Source organism: Anabrus simplex, chromosome 6 (assembly GCF_040414725.1).
Source record: "Anabrus simplex isolate iqAnaSimp1 chromosome 6, ASM4041472v1, whole genome shotgun sequence".
Taxonomy (NCBI): Eukaryota; Metazoa; Arthropoda; class Insecta; order Orthoptera; family Tettigoniidae; genus Anabrus; species Anabrus simplex.
This window is the reverse complement of record NC_090270.1, coordinates 190,410,374-190,429,272: the sequence shown is the minus strand read 5'-3', so window position 1 is coordinate 190,429,272 and position 18,899 is coordinate 190,410,374. Positions and strand designations below refer to the sequence as shown.

Sequence of the window (18,899 nt, the reverse complement as noted above, 5' to 3'; positions counted from 1 at the left end):
TGAAGCAGCTGTTAGGAGAGAGAGGATTGTTTATACGCCGTCTTCTGATACAGACTGCACTTGTGCTTCAGCGATGGTCAGTGTCGGGTGATCCTTATCATGAAGTTGTTGTGTCTGCATTTCGGAACCAGGAATCTCCGATGTAAGAATAAGAAGAAACAAGAAAAGGGACTGGTGAAGTTGTGGACAACATGTTGGCAGTGAGTACTTCTCTTAGAGTTTAGGTCAGTTACGTGTTGAAATGTGTCTTCTTCTCAGCAAGTCCGTCACTACAGTAATTCTCAATAAATTGCTGCGCACTAAAGGCGCACACACGGTTGTACTTTTCAATAAAAAGCGCATAAAATAGCGATGAAAATATTTAGCAAATACAGCATGGAAAGTATGACAAGCGAACTCGATTTTTCTTCCCATTTTTACAGACTTAGATCTTTGTTAAGAACTACTTAGGACCGTCTACTGTTAATCACTAAAAAACACTAAAAAATTAAAAATCGTAGTTACAAACTCTGTTAAACTCCAGTTAAAAAGATTATAACGTTAGCAGTAGGTGCGATTAAAATTTTTGTGCTTCCGTTTCAGTTTACGAACAAGATTAGTCGACTGACAGTCCTTATATTGTATATATTCTTTGATATATTTCCTGTCGTACCCTTCCTAGCGTTTATGAATATGTATTTCATTTCTTGTCGTCTTCTGATTTGCTTCCTGCTGACCCCTTCGAATTTTAAAGCCTAAAATTTTAACAGCCGGACCGGTGGTGTGGGGGTAGTTTGTCTGTCTCTTACTCGGGGGCCCTGGGCTCGATTCCCATCCAGGTCAGGAATGTTCACCTAGTTCTGAGGGTTGGTTCGAGGTTTACTCAGCCTACGTGATTACAACTGAAGATCTCTTTGACGGTGAGATAGCGGCCCCGGTCGAGAAAACCAAGATTAATGGCCGAAAAGATTCGATGTGCTGACCACACGACACCTCATAATCTGCAGGCCTTCGGGCTGAGCAGTGGTCGCTTGGTAGGCAAGGACCTTCGGGACTGTTGCGCCATGAGATTTGGTTTGGTTTGGAAATGTTAATAGCACATCACTGACTATGTGGATTGATGGAATTCTCAGTATCACCGTTCAAAATTTTCTTAGGATTATGAGTATTAATTTCATATAAACAGTATGTTACTTAAATTTGAATCTGTATGGATGGAAGTATTACACCTTCGTGAAGTACACCTCCACAGAATGTCACCACTAGACAATACGTGGAACTTTCTGTATTTATAAATTGAAATAAGCCTACACATAGCACTCGTTCCCTTCATTAGTTACCGTTCTTACTAACGAACTCAATTCTGACCAACTGTCAGCGTCCTATAGGAAGACCTCAGAAAACCGCTCCAGGTGCCCCAAAGTAGTGGTGGTTGTTGTTTTAAGAGGAAGTACAACCAGGCAACCATCCTCTATTAACACTTATCAGAAAGGAAAGCACTGAAGGGATCCCACACTTCGAAAAATGAAGGTATCGGCCAAAGGAAGACAAGGGCCACGAATGGAGTGAAAATAAAAACTCCCTAGGCCTCGTAACCTAATAGCGTTGGGGTCGGAAAAGAACAAGTGTTGACTAAAGGAGGTCGGTTAGGACAGGTGAAAGTGAGGAGCCTGGCACAAGTAACTGGAAGCAATGCCAGGAATCAGCTAAGGGCCCTGTGGTCGCCAACCCTCGTTTCCTATTATACGAGCCCCTGGGGCCCCTTTTAAACGCCTCTTATGGCAGTCAGGAAATACCGTGGGCGTTATTCTACCGCCTCATGCCTCCCAAAGACTGAAGTATTGTGCTCTTCTCGTTTGTAGGTTTTGCTGCACTTTCAATACTGTCCTTGGTGAACTTTGTGCGTTTTCAATACGATGCCCTAATTATCATCTCATTTAGGAAATTTACACTGTGAACTCCGTTCACCACCACTGAAAATAGTAGTGTACAACTTCGAGGAGGCGACCCATATCTATTAACCCTTTCACGTACGATTGTATTTCGGTTGGAAAGGCGCCATGGTATGCATTTATTTATTTACAAGTCAAATCCCGAGAACATTTTTAATCAAATCCGTCGCTTTATACATATGTAGAAGCGCTCGACGTATCTGGAGGGGCATTTGACAATAAACAATGAATAATGCTTATCTAACGCCCCACTAACTACTTTTACGGATTTCGGAGGGGCCGAGTTGCCCGCAGGACTTCCTTTACGTGCCATTAAATACACGAAATCTACTGACACGAGGCCGGACTGAGCCAGGATCGAATCAGCATTCTCCTCTTCATATATTCAGACAACACACCACACTATCATCCACCGCAGAAACACACAATAGTGATTACATCCCTCCTAATAGGGTTGGCGACAGGAAGGACATCCGGCCGTAAAACAGGGTAAAATCCACATGTGAGGCATAGTCGCACCCACGACCGCACAGGTGTGAGAAAAGCGCAGTGATCAGTCGAGATTCCCCTGAAGGGGGAGGCAGGCCTCTGAGACAGTAACGCCGTCTCTCAGGCCGGGGGATGTGTTTCGGTGAAAGAGATGCATGGAGAAAGTGAGGGGTTGATGGCCGTGGCCTATCTAGGAACTGTCCCGGCATTCTCCTTAGTGCAGGAGAGTGGAAAACAACGGAAAACCATTCTCAGGACAGCCGACGGTTGGGGCCAGCCATGAGGTCCAGCCCTGAGTCCGGACCAGCCGTGGCCACTTGAGGGCCGAGACCCACTCTGCATCTACCGACCTCAGTCGAGAATTCTCTGACCGTGGTGATGGTGTTTCTTTGTGCTAGGAAGAGAGGAGTGCGTAGGTTAGTTGGTTGGAATTTCACTATCTATTCTAAAGGTCGTAGGATCGGCTACCAGCGCAGCTGACTGGCAATTAGTAGATGAAATGAAACGTAAAGAACCCTTTTTGTGATGCATCCAGTACTCCGGCGTCTCTTGAGAACAATGAAGTGATGTTTAACACATTAATAATACTACAACTAATAATAATAATATCACGTCCCGCTAACTACTTTTAGGTTTTCGAGACGCCGAGCAACATAATGTTGTCCTGCAGAAGTTTGTACCAGGAAATCTACTAACATGAGACGGGAATATTTTACGATTTCAAGTACGACCGGATTTAACTAGTATCAAATCCAACAACTGGGGCTCAAAAAGGCAGCTATGTACCATCTGAGCGACTCTGTCTGTCATTTAATAATGAAATGAAAATCTACAGCCTGTTTCCAGTCATTCGACCGGGTCAGGAATGGAATGAATAAAGCCCCCATCTAGCGGCGAGAATGGGAATTGTGCCGGCTGCCGAAGCCTGTCGCACTCCTCTGGCGCAATGATTAATGAATGACAGATGAAATGAAATGCTATTGGAGAGTGTTGCTGGAATGAAGGATGACAGGAAAAACCAGAGTACTCGGAGAAAAACCTGTCCCGTCTCAGCTTTGTCCAGCACAAATCTCACATGGAATGACTGGGATTTGAACCACGGAACCCAGCGGTGAGAGGCCGGTGCGCTGCCACCTGAGCCACGGAGGGTTCTCTCCGTCAAATAATAATAATAATAATAATAATAATAATAATAATAATAATAATAATAATAATAATAATAATAATAATAATTACTTTACGCATCTGAAACATTTATCATTGGCGGAAGATCATTGATTAAAGATGTAGAAAAGAAAGAAAGAAAAATCTTGAGGAAAAATTTTGGACCAGTGTGCTCAGGGGGTATTTGGATGATAAGGAAATCTCATGACCTGTACCAACACTCAGAGAAAATCTCAGACACGTTTAGGAAAAGACGTTTGAAATTTTATGGACATATTCTCAAAATGAGTAATCAGAGATTCATCAAAAGAATTCTGAACCTTGCTCAATCAATGAAAGTAAAAAAACGATTGGCGGCTCGAAGTTGGAAAAGATCTTCAAAAAATAGGCATCACAGATGGCATTGTGTTAGACAGATCTAAGTTCAGAAAATGAGTCGACAATCACCGCTTTAAACATCATCCAAGCACTACCACCAATAAAACCTGGTCAGAAGATCGCAAGAAAAGCCACAACGAGAAGGTGAAGAGATTGTGGGAGAAGGAAAAGGCATCGGCATCAGCTGAATACGTCCAATCGCGCTCCTTAGATGGGCATAACGAAGAAAGAAAGAAAGAAAGAAGAATTACTTTACGTCTCACTGCCAATTTTTACGGTTTTCGAAGAAGCTGAGCTACTGACATTTTATCCTATATAAGCTGTACTATCTGTACTGTTACGATTCTTCTTCTTATACTTATTATTATTATTATTATTATTATTATTATTATTATTATTATTATTATTATTATTATTATTATTATTATTGTTGTAAAATAGCAGAATGCTCTACCAGACGAAGAAAAGTATATTATTTTCTTAGCTTCGCTGATGCGCCCTATTGCAAGCTTCGGAAAATTTCGAATCCAAGTCCCGATGGCGACCACTTTTTCAACTCATTCTTTTTTACTAAGACTGCCTTAGAGGAAGCCACCCTCAAGAACCGTTCCTAACAACTGCTCTACTTCATGTCTTTCTCCTCCCAGTACTGCAGGCCCAAGAAGCTTCAAGTAACTAATGTTCTAGCTAGAAATCATTGCCTGTTAACCTGTGTCCTTCAACCCGTCGAGTCATATTCCAGAACACTCTTCAGCAATTTTCCATCATTTCGTACCGCTGTCTGTCACATAATTAAGATATATCGCAGTCCCAACCCGTCATGTAATAAGCTTTCGTAGTTCTAGAAAAGAGCACTTATTCAGCTTATTCATGAGGCGAGGCCAAAGCTTTGAGGTCACCGATTTCTTTCAAACTTTGGGAGGTTAATCTACGACAGAAATAAACAGATACGTGCCCGAGAGTGTATGCTAATACGGCCCTTTAAATTTAACTGTGTCCGCTTCTGTGGTGTCGTGGTTAGTGTGATTAGCTGCTACCCCTGGAGACCCGGTTTCGATTCCCGGCTCTGCGACGAAATTTGAAAGGTGGTACGAGGGTTGGAACGGGTTCCACTCAGCCTCGGTAGGTCAACTGAGTAGAGGTGGGTTCGATTCCCACATCAGTTATCCTCGAAGTGGCTTTCCGTGGTTTCTCATTTCTCCTCCAGGTAAATGCCGGGTTAGTACCTAATATAAGGACACGGCCGCTTCCTTCCCTCTTCCTTGTCTATCCCTTCCGAACTTTCCATCCCCACACAAGACTCCTGTTCAGTGAGGCTGCTTGGGCGAAGTACTAGTCTCCACTCTACTTGTATCCCCCGACCCAAAGTTTCACACTCCAGGTCACTGCCCTTGAGGCGGTAGAAGTGGGATCCTTCGCTTAGTCCGAGAGAAAAACTAACCCTGGAGGGTTGTCCTTGTAGCCCCGGGCTCATATCTCCACCGAGTCGAGAGATCTTCATGTAAAACGATGAATGCCCTTGTCGCGGGTGCTGGGTATTTATGCTGTCCCGAGTATTCTTGCACGACTATCTTCCACCATACTAACATGCAGTTTCCCACCCACCCTCGCCGGGGGGGGGGGTCTATCTTAAAAGGACTGCTAAATTAAAAAGGATGGTGGTCTAACTGGCATCACGCCATCGTAACGTTCCCAGTACAGGCGCTTTTCCACCTACATTTTTTGTACAGTAGAATTCATTTTATTTCGTAAGTTTCTGAAAACAAGTTTTTGTTTTCCTCTGAGGTTACACAGCGTTATATTGGCAACATCTCTTCCATTCTTGTTGATGGACTTGTGACAACCACATTTCTTCGTTAGTTATGTATGTATGTATGTATGTATGTATGTATGTATGTATGTATGTATGTATGTATGTATGTATGTATGTATGTATGTATGTATGTATGTATGTATGTATGTATGTAGCACCGCGGTGTGGTGAGTGTCGTGTTATCCTCTCATCCGGACTCCCAGGATTAGATTCCTGCCCTGTCCAGGAATATGAATTCTCAGCTGAGGGCAAGGACTGGATTACTCAGACTTGTCGGAGTAACTGAGGAACTTCGTGATATGAAAGGCAATAGACCCAGTCAGTTAAGTCGTGCGATGCATCCGAGGGTGTCATCATATTGACTCGAATATCTGCAAGCCGTCTAGCTGGGCACAAGTGGTCTTGGCAGGCGAAGGTTTTTAATGAGATGTCCGAGCCACAGGGTTTATAATTCTTCATATATGATTTAATGTATGTCAGCGGGGGATGCTGAGAGGACGCAGAGGAAATTAATCGAGTCCCTACTACACCCTTCCGGGCCTCGAATGGATGACCCACGCATAAGAATGCCTCCACGTAACGGGGTAAACACCTACGGATGAGATTGGATTGAAGAGCGGGTCGAATTGCTTAACGAGCTTCGAACCGCTCCCCTTCCTACTTTCTGTTCCGGCCCGGCAGCCTGAGCACTTGGGGGAGTGGTACGTTCGAAAGAAAGAAAAAAAACAAATACTTAAGATGGAGCCTTATGTCTATAATATGAAAGTAGGATCTCTGGGTTCAAATGCCTACTGGATACTGCTTAGCACTGCTACAAATGACAAGAATCGTAAAATAGGGGTTACGAATACGAATTTATTCAAATATGACATATAAAAGAAATTGGCACAGCTCTATACACTGAACTCTCCACATATGGGAGGAAAAGAAAATAAAGATCCCTTAAAAATATGAATCGCCCATGGGCGTCGTCTGCATAACGGTATGATTGAGGTTTTGCGATTTTGCTATCGTTCATCTTTCCTCATTAGTTCAGACCGTTCATGAAATTTTTATATTATTCTGTCGATCACACCGTGAGATGATCTGATGTCCCTATTCACAAATTACTTGTTGTTCTCAGCACGAACATAATCGGGGCCTACGCTACATAATTATCATATTAAAAGAAACATTTACATGATACACAAACAAACACACATACCATTTAGCTAAACCCCGGACTCCTCATCTATCACCAAGACCACGCAACGTGTACATAGGTTCTGTTTGAACTCAAAAATATATGCACATAATTACGAAACATACACAGATATATGGATATATACACTTCATGCACAAAGGAGAGCCATTCCTAGAAAGAAACAGCATGGTTATCACTGTCTCCGGCCCAAGGCGCACGCCTGGAGCAGCTCGCTCAAGGGCGCCATCATAATCCAGAGTCGAACTGGCCGACTCCCGACCGAGAGGTACTGTGGGTTTCTGTAAATCCCTAGGCTAGCTATAGTCTCATATCACCGGATATCTGGGGGAGATCCCTGCTCATTTATTAAATACCCTTTAAAATCACCGTGATATTATCATTATACAAGTATTCTTAGCTAAGCCATTTAAACCAAACAGAAGAGCACGGGTAGACCAGGGCTCCAAGTCTTAATACAATGGGACAACGGGATCCTTCTGTCACGAGGGCGAGAGCCAGACATTCACAAAAAAAAAGAAGGGCGGCCATTCACTTCGCATGGCCATTTCTCATTCATTGGCCACGCCAGATTCTTCTCTCCCTCACACGTCCACCCTCTCATCTCGGGGACACATATCTATGGCCCACTTCATTTGTTTATTCATATTATCGTAGAATTTCCATGAAATACTCTTTTATTCTCTCCCTTATCATTATCACCGCTGAACGCCGACTATGGGCACGATCACTTCTAACTCATCTCATCGTAAATTACTCGGGCATTCGGCCCTCTCACTACGTCTCATATCACGTATCTTCTTCCCTTGGGCATAGGACTCTCATGACTCCTCGTTCCTACCACAGGAAATATACCTATATTTAAATCTTCTGACCAAAGATTAGGGACTCCTGCCTCTGGGCCTCACCCCGGCTATAGATTAAAAAAAACACTCCAAACCATTCTGGCCAATTAATCAAAAATCACGGCAGACTTGCACATGGTCCCTCACACCTACCTAAATAACACAACATATACCTCTCCCGGTCGGGATTTCTTCTTTCTTGCTGTACATGCACAGATTATATGTGTAAGCTAGGCATGCATTGTCTGACTGACCCATGAGTTTCCCCGGCATATACGACAGCCACGTGGGACAGTAACTACCAACATTTTGACATGGTTTCCCTGCTCGCCGGCACTATTGTTCCAACCACCCCTAAGGGAAACTCAAATATTCTCCTAACCTTGTTCCCATATTTGCTAGGACATTCTACATATTACTAAAAATATAACCTTCACAATAAGCTAATCATTAAGAAAAAAATGAGTCGTCCGGGAATTTAGCTCCCTTGAATTTACTCCCACATTATAAAAATCAATAAAATTTCCACATAGGACATGCATTATCTTACAACATTTTGATATTTACTAGAAAGCTAATCCTATCCCCCGGTTATGTTCTCATGCTTAGAAATTAGATTTGGACATCACTCATCTGTTTGGTGGCCGTTGTTTCTCCTTCCACGGGAGACCCATGGTGGAGCTTTAGTGCTGCATGACTCCGCGGTTGGTGGCGGGCGTGCAGTCCTTCATCCCTGGTCCATACAAGTCCGACATCCTGGGGAACTCGTTCACAGCTGAAATCTTACAGTAATCCAAAATGGGTAACACTTTACACTCGTCACACGGCCTCTATTACCAGAGTTTACACCACGAATAAGACGGTCTTTCAAATCACGGCGGGCGCGTTCACAGCAAGAATCGGGTGGCTCACGAGACTCGAGCCCCCTGATTCAGAGTAACACTTTGGGTGATACCAAATTATGAATTTCACTGACTCATTAAAGCCGGCACTGTCTCAGCCGTATTCTGCTACTCGTTTGTAAAGTATGCTCGCGGGTTAACTAGTTCGACACGCAGCACAGAAACAATTCGCCTAGGCTCGTTTGGCCTCCCGTTACATTTCACAAAGGCTTTGTACTACGCAGCGGTCAATGGGTTCGGACTGTAAAACTGGAGCACCGCGGGACACAGTGTCCTTCTCAACGACCCGCAAAGAAACAACTGTCTTCTCCGATGGCCAGCCCGGCCTATATCATTTTGCCCGCCGGAAGCCTGGGGGCGTAAACGTTCACGGTTCATTAAGGACAAGAGCTCCTTTCGTACCAAGAATTGAAGACATTTAAATAGTGCATCTTGTAGCCCTCTGATTCCTCTTTCATTTGAGCAAGGCGTGCTGGACCTACGATCGGCAGTTTTTATGCAATTTGCTTCCCGCCTTTGATTAATTCATAGCGTCCCTCGGGGGGTGGAGTCATCTTTTGAGCGCGACTCTTAGCTTGGGTGACGCTGTTGTATTCACATGTGTTAGCAATATGTTACATCTGGACAGCTGGTGACCTCATTTCTTCCCCTGAATAAGTTATTACATATTTTTAGTCTGGGAACCGCAGAAAATTCCGCTCTATTCAATGGTGCGTCTCACATAATTTTCCTATGTCTGGATCAAAAATATCATCCCATTTTTACGCGCCAAAATCCGACGTTGGCACCCGTGACACGTGCATAAAAAACCGGAAGTTCCTTATGTTAGTTTGGAACTCTGGGAAGCTAAGCCACACCTCGGGGCGTATCTGACTACTCCAGCATCGCGTCCTCTTCTATCTCTCTCTGCAAGTTGAGAGGGTATTTCCGTGGGGGCTTGGCTCTTGCTCTGTCTTCCCTTTGTTTTGCAGGCGCTCTTTCGCGGGTTCCGTTCTGGCCGGAAGCCGCTCGATCCCCTTCGCCCATACTGCTACCTATGACGCGACCTTTAGGAGTAATTTTTAATGGAGTAGAAAGGCACATATCATTCCCATGAGCTGTACAGGACACTGTACGGTTTCACTACAAAATGAACTAAATATTTTACGATTATGAGAGCAATCATTCATCACTGTGGCAATATAAAGCATTCCATTAAAATACAACACATCCGATCAAAGCCGGCCGTTATATGGTGTGTGACCTCCGGAGAGGCCTGGTGCAGGTCTTTCAGTTTGACGCCGTATACCTAGGTGACCTACGCGTCTATGAGGATGGGGCCCTATCTACGATAATTTCTAATGCATAAGACGGCATACACACCCAGCCCCTGAGCCATTGGAATTAACCAATTAAGGTTAAAATCCCCGACCCGGCCGGGAATCGAACCCGGGACCCTCTGAATCAAAGGTCAGCCATAGAGCCGGACAAAGCCGGCCGTGATTTAGTAGAAGTTATAACAGTACAGCATGTTTAAGAGCGACGCAGCAGTGCTTATTGTAAGTAGTTGCTGTCGCTCGGTAACAGGCCTGTGGGGACGGTACGGAGGTATGACAATGAAGACCGACACAGGGCGGTTGGCAAGAATGTCAGCGAAAGTGCGCCGCAACAGTGTGAACAGGGCCGGCTGCGAGCAAAACAATAGAGCCAGCGAACTGTTGACGCTCGCGATGAGGAAGCTCCTACAAGAAACTGGAAGTTGATTAACACTGGACTGAAAACTGTATTGAAATCTACTAGAATCTTGTTCTATAGAGAGCACAACTGGCGCGCGTGGAGTCAGTCTCTAACCAGTGCGTCTTGAATGCGTCATTCGCGAGCGAAAGTAAGCTGAACGAAACGGTCGCGAGTCCGTGACGAGTCATTCACAGGGAGTGAGTCCGTCAGACGGCTACGAGGAGTTCAACGAGACTTCCTAGCTGTGAACTGTTCTGGAACGACACTGCATTGTGAGAAGCCGTGTAAAGAACAGTAGTTATTGGTCACGATTGGTCACGATCGTCAGTAAAAACCGTGCCGAGCGCAAAATTAAACGTGAGTAAACTACTGTAAATAGCAGTTCAATAAATGTAGTGGATAGTGAAACACACTGCCTTTATGTACAGTAATTTATATTTAAGGATGCCGATAACCCGCTATAAAGCAATAGAGGCTAGTAATACGATTTATTTCCCGTTGCCATGGTAATAAATGTTCAGTCAATAACTAAGAGGGAAACTCATGAGAGAATGCGTACGGAAATGAAGCGATTGGAAGAGGTCAGTTTGGGAAAATCCTACTCGTAATTTATATTATACTGTTCTCGCAGGCGTCTTAGAAAACCGTAAAAAATAGTTAGCGGGACGTAAAACCAGTAACGTTATTTATTGTTGTTCCCGCAAACGTGTAGGGATTATCGTTATTATTCATTTAATTTAACTTTATCCATCCAGAGAATGTAGGCATCTTTACCTGTACGTGTGTCTTTCAGTCAATTCTCTCTTCAATGCTGACGTCCAGGAGGAGTTATGGTGGTCATTGTGATATCATAGATTATTTTTCTCTATGATTCCGTGTCACTAACTTGCTTTATTGGATTATACATTGTTCTTCCACATACACTGGTAATCTTGCTAATCCACCTTGGTGGCCTCTGCTCCTTGGTTTTTCCCTAAATAATCAACTAGTTCATATTTTATGATTCTCTCCTCACTGCATGGCCAAAGTATTTCAGCTGACGGAGCCGAACCTGGCCTGAGATGATCCATTCAATTTTAAGCTGCTTTAGGATTGAGTTGTTTGTACGGTCACTGGTCCATGGCATTTTTAACATCCTTTTCCAGCAAAACATTTCGGCTACTTCGATCTTATTCAACTCCTTCTTTCTTAATATCTACGACGCTCATCCATGTATTAGCATGGGAAATACTAAACAGTTCAGTCAATTAGGTTAATAAATTTCGTCATCATATTGTTTGCCTTCCCAGTTTGGAATGTGGAACCTACCGTTCGCAACAAATACATGAGTATGATCACAGCGCTAGATTGTACTTTGAAATATTTCCACTTCCAAAAAATAAATATTTCGTCCACATGCATTACAGTAATTGAATATTATCGGTTACCATGAGTAATTCAGACCAGGAAGATATAATTACCTAAAATTTGTGCCAAACCCGGTCATGGGTACGTTCCATATGCCTTCTATTTTACGTTCCTTGATCTTTTCCAAAACTTTCTTAAGGTGGATATAGCATCTTTTGATGAGACACTCCTCAGCTAAAGAGTCCAGTGTAAAAACCGGACAGCTCCACTTTTCGTTTCTTTGCTGTAAGCTATCATAATAGAAAAGCTCTGTCTGCCGGTGCAACAACTGCACTGTTCCACTGATTTGGTGCGTAGTACGAGTGTAAAAGGGGGGGGGCGATGATCTAGCTGTTAGGCCCCTTTAAAGAACAATCACCGAGCTCGATAGCTGCAGTCGCTTAAGAGCGGCCAGTATCCCGTAATCGGGAGATAGTGGGTTCGAGCCCCACTGTCGGCAGCCCTCAAGATGGTTTTCCGTGGTTTCCCATTTTCACGCCAGGCAAATGCCGGGGCTGTACCTTAATTAAGGCCACGACCGCTTCCTTCCACTTCCTAGGCCTTTCCTGTCCTATCGTCGCCATAAGACATATCTTTGTCGGTGCGACGTAAGGCAAATAGCAAAAAAAAAGAACAATCATCATCATCATCATCATCAGGAGTGAAAAAGAAGCTGTCGGGGTTGTTTTAAGTGTTTCTGCCGGCCCATGAACCCACACAGCTCCTGTAGCTGCTATAGTTCAATGTTCGACCACTGCGACCGGACCTTTGGTGTAATCGAGAAGGAAAAAACGAACGCGAGAGCGAATATATTTGCCGGAAGGTTATCTTGCCCTGGTACAGAATGCTAGTCGCAAGTTCGTTGTTCATGATGTAACACGAACAATGTGTTTGGACTACACAACTCACTTCAAAACCTTCTTCAAAACAAAGGTCAGTACTCGTAAAAGTACAACGATGACAATGTCAAAATACAAGAGCAATGGACGGTCGCGCAGTGTCAATGCGAGTACCATGGTAAGGGATGTCTTTGTTTTGGAGAAAGCAGGAACTACTCTTTCCTTACCAGATAAATCAAGTGTTCTACATCGCAGAATCTTAAATGGCACTGCAAATAAGGCAAATGATGTTGCCATTGATGTTTTCACGGCCCGTACTTATAGACATGAGACTGTATAGGCTTTTGGGCTTATGCCGTGTCAAGAAAATGAGAACTGTGGACAGTCGAGATTTTCTTCTGATGACGCACAGCACAGTTCTTTGCAAAACGTAAAGAATTTCACGGCATAAGCCCAAAAGATTATACAGTATGAAGGCAAATTAAGGTATAGCTTCGAAATATGTTCCACTTGACCGTTTGTGGTTCTACAACCAGGTAGCTTCAACTGGGAGTGATGCTGCACTCGGTGATGATGTTGGTGCTGAATAATGATCATTTCCTGTGAAGTTCATTTCGTTGGTGTATATAAAACTTGTTGCACTGTAACGATATTTACTCTCAAAGTAAATCTGATGTATAACAAAGTACCTTAGATTGATAACTCAGGTAAACAGTACCGGTTATTGCATTCTCCATAGTAAACCTAGTTTACCTGGGCATGAAACAAAACAGCTCCACGGTTTTGTGAGTAAACTAAAAGGAGTCCAGTAACACAACCCTCATCATTTCCACTTCAATATGTACGTTACCATTGCTTCTAACTACTGTACGTAGATAACCCTTTATTTTTCAACATATAATTATTTTATAAAGTTTTTGTTTCCTTGAAAATTTTGATATTTTGGAGCTGTCTGGTCCTTGCGCCGGGATCATCAATTGTGAATGAAATTGAAAATGAAACATTTCTGAATCGAACAGAGGGAAGTTGTAGTGAACTTATCAGAAATTTATGTGTGAGCATTTAGAGGAGCTTTTAATAGCACCGCTTTAGGATATGACAAGATGGCTGACCTGGGAACCATGTGGAGTGATCCCTAACCCTCCCCACAGTCAATTTAGTGGCCCCTCTGGGACAGGAAGCCGGCGCTCATTTCGAATGCTAACGACCACAACTTTTGCACAACTCATTGTGCAGTGGTAGTGAAGTGCTTTGATGGGATATCATCTACGAGCACCCACAGGATGGACCAAGGGCATCTGCATCTTTCAAACTCAGGTGACTCAAGTAAGCAATTCTTCATTATAATAAATTAGGTAAATTGATTTTACTTTGTGTCGAAATATGAGTATATGAAAGCAAGTACTAGAACTTAGTATGAGCAAGTCGTGATTCGGTTATCTTTTCTGATCCAAGTGGAAAATAATTTTAAAACTAGGTCCATTGTGCCGGAAAAAATATTTTTATACAACGGCCGCGGAAGAAAACTATTGTTTGATCAATTATAGGTACAATGGAAGGGTGCTGATAAAATGTTTCTCTTAGTGAAAAGAGGTTTTGGATCCTAGTTAGTCTCTCACCTCTTGTAACACATTCCTACAATTTAAATTGAATTAATTGATTAATTTAGGATCTAAACATATCTCTGTGCAGTATGCTCACAAAAAAACTGTGAAAGGAATGCTCTAGCTTATTCGTCTTTAGTAAAAAAAATATGTTTTGACTCTTCGTATTCTTGGAAGTTCAATACTTCAATAAACACTCACGGTAAAGCTTCTGGAAGAACTTTAACTTCTGCCATTTCAGTTTTGAAGAAGGTTTTTCTTTTGTAGTAGTGAGAAGATGGTGGCTGTGGTTTTATTTGTAGTACATTCCTGATATTTACCAAATGTGAAACCGACAATGAGATTCGAACTTACCATACCTCGAATTATTATTATTATTATTATTATTATTATTATTATTATTAAGAGGTATTGAGACATCCTGGTCAACAGCCTTGTGTATTTAGTGCATGTGAAGACCATGCAAATGGACTAAAAAACTTGTATTAGGGATGGGTCGGTGAAAATAATAAGAATTGTATTTGTCACTTTCTCAGCTCAACTCAATTCAGCTTTTTTCTATTCCTTGTCGATTTGCTTGGCTATTTCTGTAACTCTTTACCTACTTGACTTTCCTCTCCTCTGGAGATAGTATGGCTGATATGTTCTGCATATATCTTTGCCTCTTCTTGCAGTTATGTTACAAGATCTTAAGATAATTGTTAATATTGCTTAATTACCTGCCTCCGAGGACCAGTGGTAGAGTTTCTGACTCAAGACCTGACTCAAAACCCTAAGTTCATGTATTCTATCCTGGCTGAAATAGTCCATTTTTTAAGGACGGTCAAAAATCTCAGCACTCCTTGTCATTGTTGTTGGCATGTTAAAGATCTCTAGTGGCGCTCTTAGTATCACTCGACACAAATTAGGTCAGCTACAAGTACCGCCGTCTCGAATCCTCCCATACTGACTGATCTATGCAAGACTTTTCGCGAATAGGCTACGACAAAAATTCTCCGCTAGATGGCACGCATAGACGCACAAAATTCTTAACGCGTTATTATGACGACAACCTACAAAACACTACGCAGTATTGTCATATGTTCACTGAAGCTCGTAAATTACATCAGTAATATTAAATATCGAAAATATTACCTGTATGAAGTCATTGTTGGCCTCTTCATGTCACAATTTAAAGATTTTCCTGGACAAAGGCATGGAGTGATACAACAGGCGGCTAACATTTTGTGTTCTTGCCAACGCAATATCATTAATGGTTATGAATTTCATGTTTTTGATCCGTATTGAACTGAGAATAATATATAAGTAATAATAATAATAACAACGTAAACGTTTCCACCTTTTCAATACTAAAATATAAGCCGTTGAATTCACACTAGAATCCGAATCAAATCAAAAAATCAACTTTCTAGATTTAACCATCACTAGAAACTCAGATTCTTTCAGTTATAAAATTTTCAGAAAACCCACTCAAACAGCCTCCACCATTCGCCAAGATTCAATGCACCCCCAGTCCCACAAACGAGCCACATACAACAGCCTAGTTCACCGAGCCTTCAGCATACCTATGTCCAATAAAGATCTAAAAAACGAACTCAACACAATCCGCGGAATCGCAAAATTCAACGGCTTATATTTTAGTATTGAAAAGGTGGAAACGTTTACGTTGTTATTATTATTACTTATATATTAACGCAATATCAGTTAATAGAGGTCTTACAAACTTGGTTAGTATAATATTACTAACGGTTTGCTGATATTATGTTACCTCACACTGCAACAGAAAACATTCTGAAAGGGAAGAACTAACAAGTCGTATTACGCTCTTAAGTTTGAAGGACTTCCGACAGTAGGGCATAGCAGCTTCAACAAACTCCTGCAGATGCTTTATCAGAGCAGTAAAACAAGGTTTTGGGTATCAAAGTCTTCCTCTGTCCTGATACATAATCAGTTCCATTTAGTGGTGTCAAAGCTGACGCCAATGTCATACTCCATCCTCTCTTCAACAACACGAGCATAGTACCCACAAATTAGGACTTGATTTTGTTGTTTCTAAATTGATTGAGACGTTACCATTTGGATATTTGAGGTTGTGCAAAAACATGAAGACGTTTGTTTTGTGATTGTCCGTCACAATTCTTATCACAAGGAATCCACTACCCTTCACGGATTTAATCACCTTCTGAAATAAGGTGTAAAGGTGTAAAGTCTATAGATGCGAGGGTAATCTGAGGATATACTTTATTAGGACCTTGGCTGTATATAGCCGATGGCCACCTTTCTCTTAATTCTCTTCTAGAGGGTATTTAATTGAATCGTATGTCTTCTGGTTGCAAACCACCTTGCCGAGATTTGCAAAATGGTACACAACAGTTGAATATTTCGGGGAGAAATCTGAAGTTTCAATTCTACATAAAACATCCTCAGTTTTTTATATATCAGTATCCTAAAAAAATTAAACCCCCTTTTTGAGTCCTCTTTACCCCCCACCCCGTTAAGAGTTATATCCGTAAAAAAATGGTTTCTTTTTTTTTACAAGTTGCTTTACGTCGCAGAAACACAGATAGGTCTTATGGCTTCGGTGGTACAGGAAAGGCTTAGGTGCAGTTAGGGGCGCGCAGCTGTAAGCTTGCATCCGGGTGATATTGGGTTCGAGTATGGTTTTCCGTGGTTTCCGATTTTCACATCAGGCAAATGCTGGGGCTGTACCTTAATGAAGGCCACGGCCGCTTCCTTTCCACTCCGAGGCCTTTACTGTCCCCTTCGTCGGCATAAGATCTATCTGTGTTGGCGTGACGTTAAGCCAAATGAAAAAGAAAATAAAGGCCTTTTCACCTTTTTTTCAGCCCCCCCTTAAGGGGATTTTTCAAAACCAAAGAATACTTGTTTCTTAATTTTTAAAGGAGATTCAAAATATCAATTTTTATGTCTGTAAACTGTTAAGGTTTTGAGATATAAATATACTCATTTAAAGAATTCACCCCCATTTTCAGCCCCTTAGCGACGGAATACCCAAAAATCCTCTCTTGGTGAGCACCTACACTTTAAAATAAATGTATCCCCAAAATTAAATTTCGATAAATGCAGGGATATGAATTCTTCCTCTAGCTCTGCCCACAACAGGAATAAGTACCAGGTTAATTCCTGGAGGCAACATCGAGCTATCTCACTAGCCGTAGTTACGGATAGTTGAAGCTGTTACTTCTATTCATAACGAGGTCTGCACGTATGTAAGCTTTGATAAATTTAATGTTGATTGGCAGTGGTTGTGCTGGCGCAATAGTCTAAGTATTTGCCTCCCAATCCCAGTGTTCCGAGGTCGAATCATGACGACTTTGGATGGAATTTTCACTATAACTAGTGCGTATCGGATTGGAAAGACATCCACAACTACTCGCCACACTGACCTTGGCTTTTCCGCTTTGCCCCTCTTTCTGCTGGTCAGATTTGTCTATGAACTTGAGGCGTCATGTTGTTTATAAACTGAGTATAACTGAAGGTAAAGCGAGTGGAGGTTCGCTGGGAGTATATCAGCGAGGCGACCTATAGAAGAATGTACGTAAGCTACATGCCCAGCAAGGCCACAAACAAGAGTGCTTGTTATGAATGGTGGCGCCACGGGAACCGACCCGAGTCGAACTCTGAGTGTGATAGGACTGCCACGATCCATTCTCCTGTCTTCGAACATTGAAACACGCATTAATGAATGTTTGTCTGTATTTTGAGCAGAACTAGTGTCAAGTCGTCATTACTCGCCTTGGGAAATCATAATTCCAGGGACAGAGGAGGAACTTCAATGTTATGTTGTTTCGCTGCGGAGGGTTAAAGCACTTTTAGCTGCCGTACTCAGGAACCTGGGTTTGATTCCTTATATTGTCAAAAATTGAAGAATGGCAAGAGGGTATGTTGTTAAAATGGTACGGTACATGCAGGTCATCTCCATTGAGATCTTCGAGAAATACGAGGATATGAGTTTGTTCGGCTCCGTAGCTAAGTGGTCAGTGTCCTGGCCTCCAGTCGTAGGGACCCAGAATTCGATTTCCCTCTGGATCGAGGCATCTTAATCGTAAAATGTACCCATGGCTCAGACACTGGATATTTTTGCCATCCCCAATAATCCTGCAACATAACACTTTCCTCCACCACACTAACACGCAGTTCCCTATACATAGCAGACACCGCCAGCCCTCGCCGGATGATCTTCCTTGTAAAGGGCCGCTCACACCTAACACCTAACGCCTACGGGCGTCAAATCAAAAGACCTGCTCTTGGCGAGCCGAAGTCCTCGAACACATCCCGGCACTGAAAGCCATACGTCATTTCATTACCAAGAGAGCTAACACGTGATCCATTAGTCGCGTTCGGCTGGACCAACGCTTCACACACAACTGAAAGACAAGTTTTGACGATCAGCTGTCCAAATGACAAGGCGCGTTTCCGATAGGTGTGAGCGCACACAGGAGAAATTCTTCTCGGAAGTTCCTCTCTCCCTTCCGGTAAATGTGAGCGGCCATTGAGAGTTGCACTAGGATGGCAACAGCCACACGAAATTATTATTATTATTATTATTATTATTATTATTATTATTATTATTATTATTATTATTTCTTCGTAATGCCCATTCAAAGAGC

General features: G+C 42.5%; 2 protein-coding genes across 5 annotated transcripts in view; one reads left to right on the top strand and one right to left on the bottom strand.

Annotated features, from left to right (window-relative positions):
- Nucleotides 1–18,899, top strand: part of fray (frayed) — a 394,936-nt gene that overhangs the window by 35,637 nt on the left and 340,400 nt on the right. The window contains exon 1 of one of the 3 annotated variants that reach the window (XM_067150115.2): nt 92–200. The exons of 1 other annotated variant lie outside the window; for it this stretch is intronic. In XM_067150115.2, the coding sequence (XP_067006216.2) occupies nt 100–200 (101 nt within the window). In that variant the 5' untranslated portion in view covers nt 92–99. Of the gene's footprint in view, nt 1–91; nt 201–18,899 lie in introns of those variants that run through there. One more of the 3 variants, XM_067150113.2, reaches the window with a different exon arrangement.
- The window catches only part of LOC136876292 (uncharacterized), a 241,331-nt gene that overhangs the window by 116,046 nt on the left and 106,386 nt on the right, over nt 1–18,899 (bottom strand). The gene's annotated exons all lie outside the window — the stretch shown is intronic.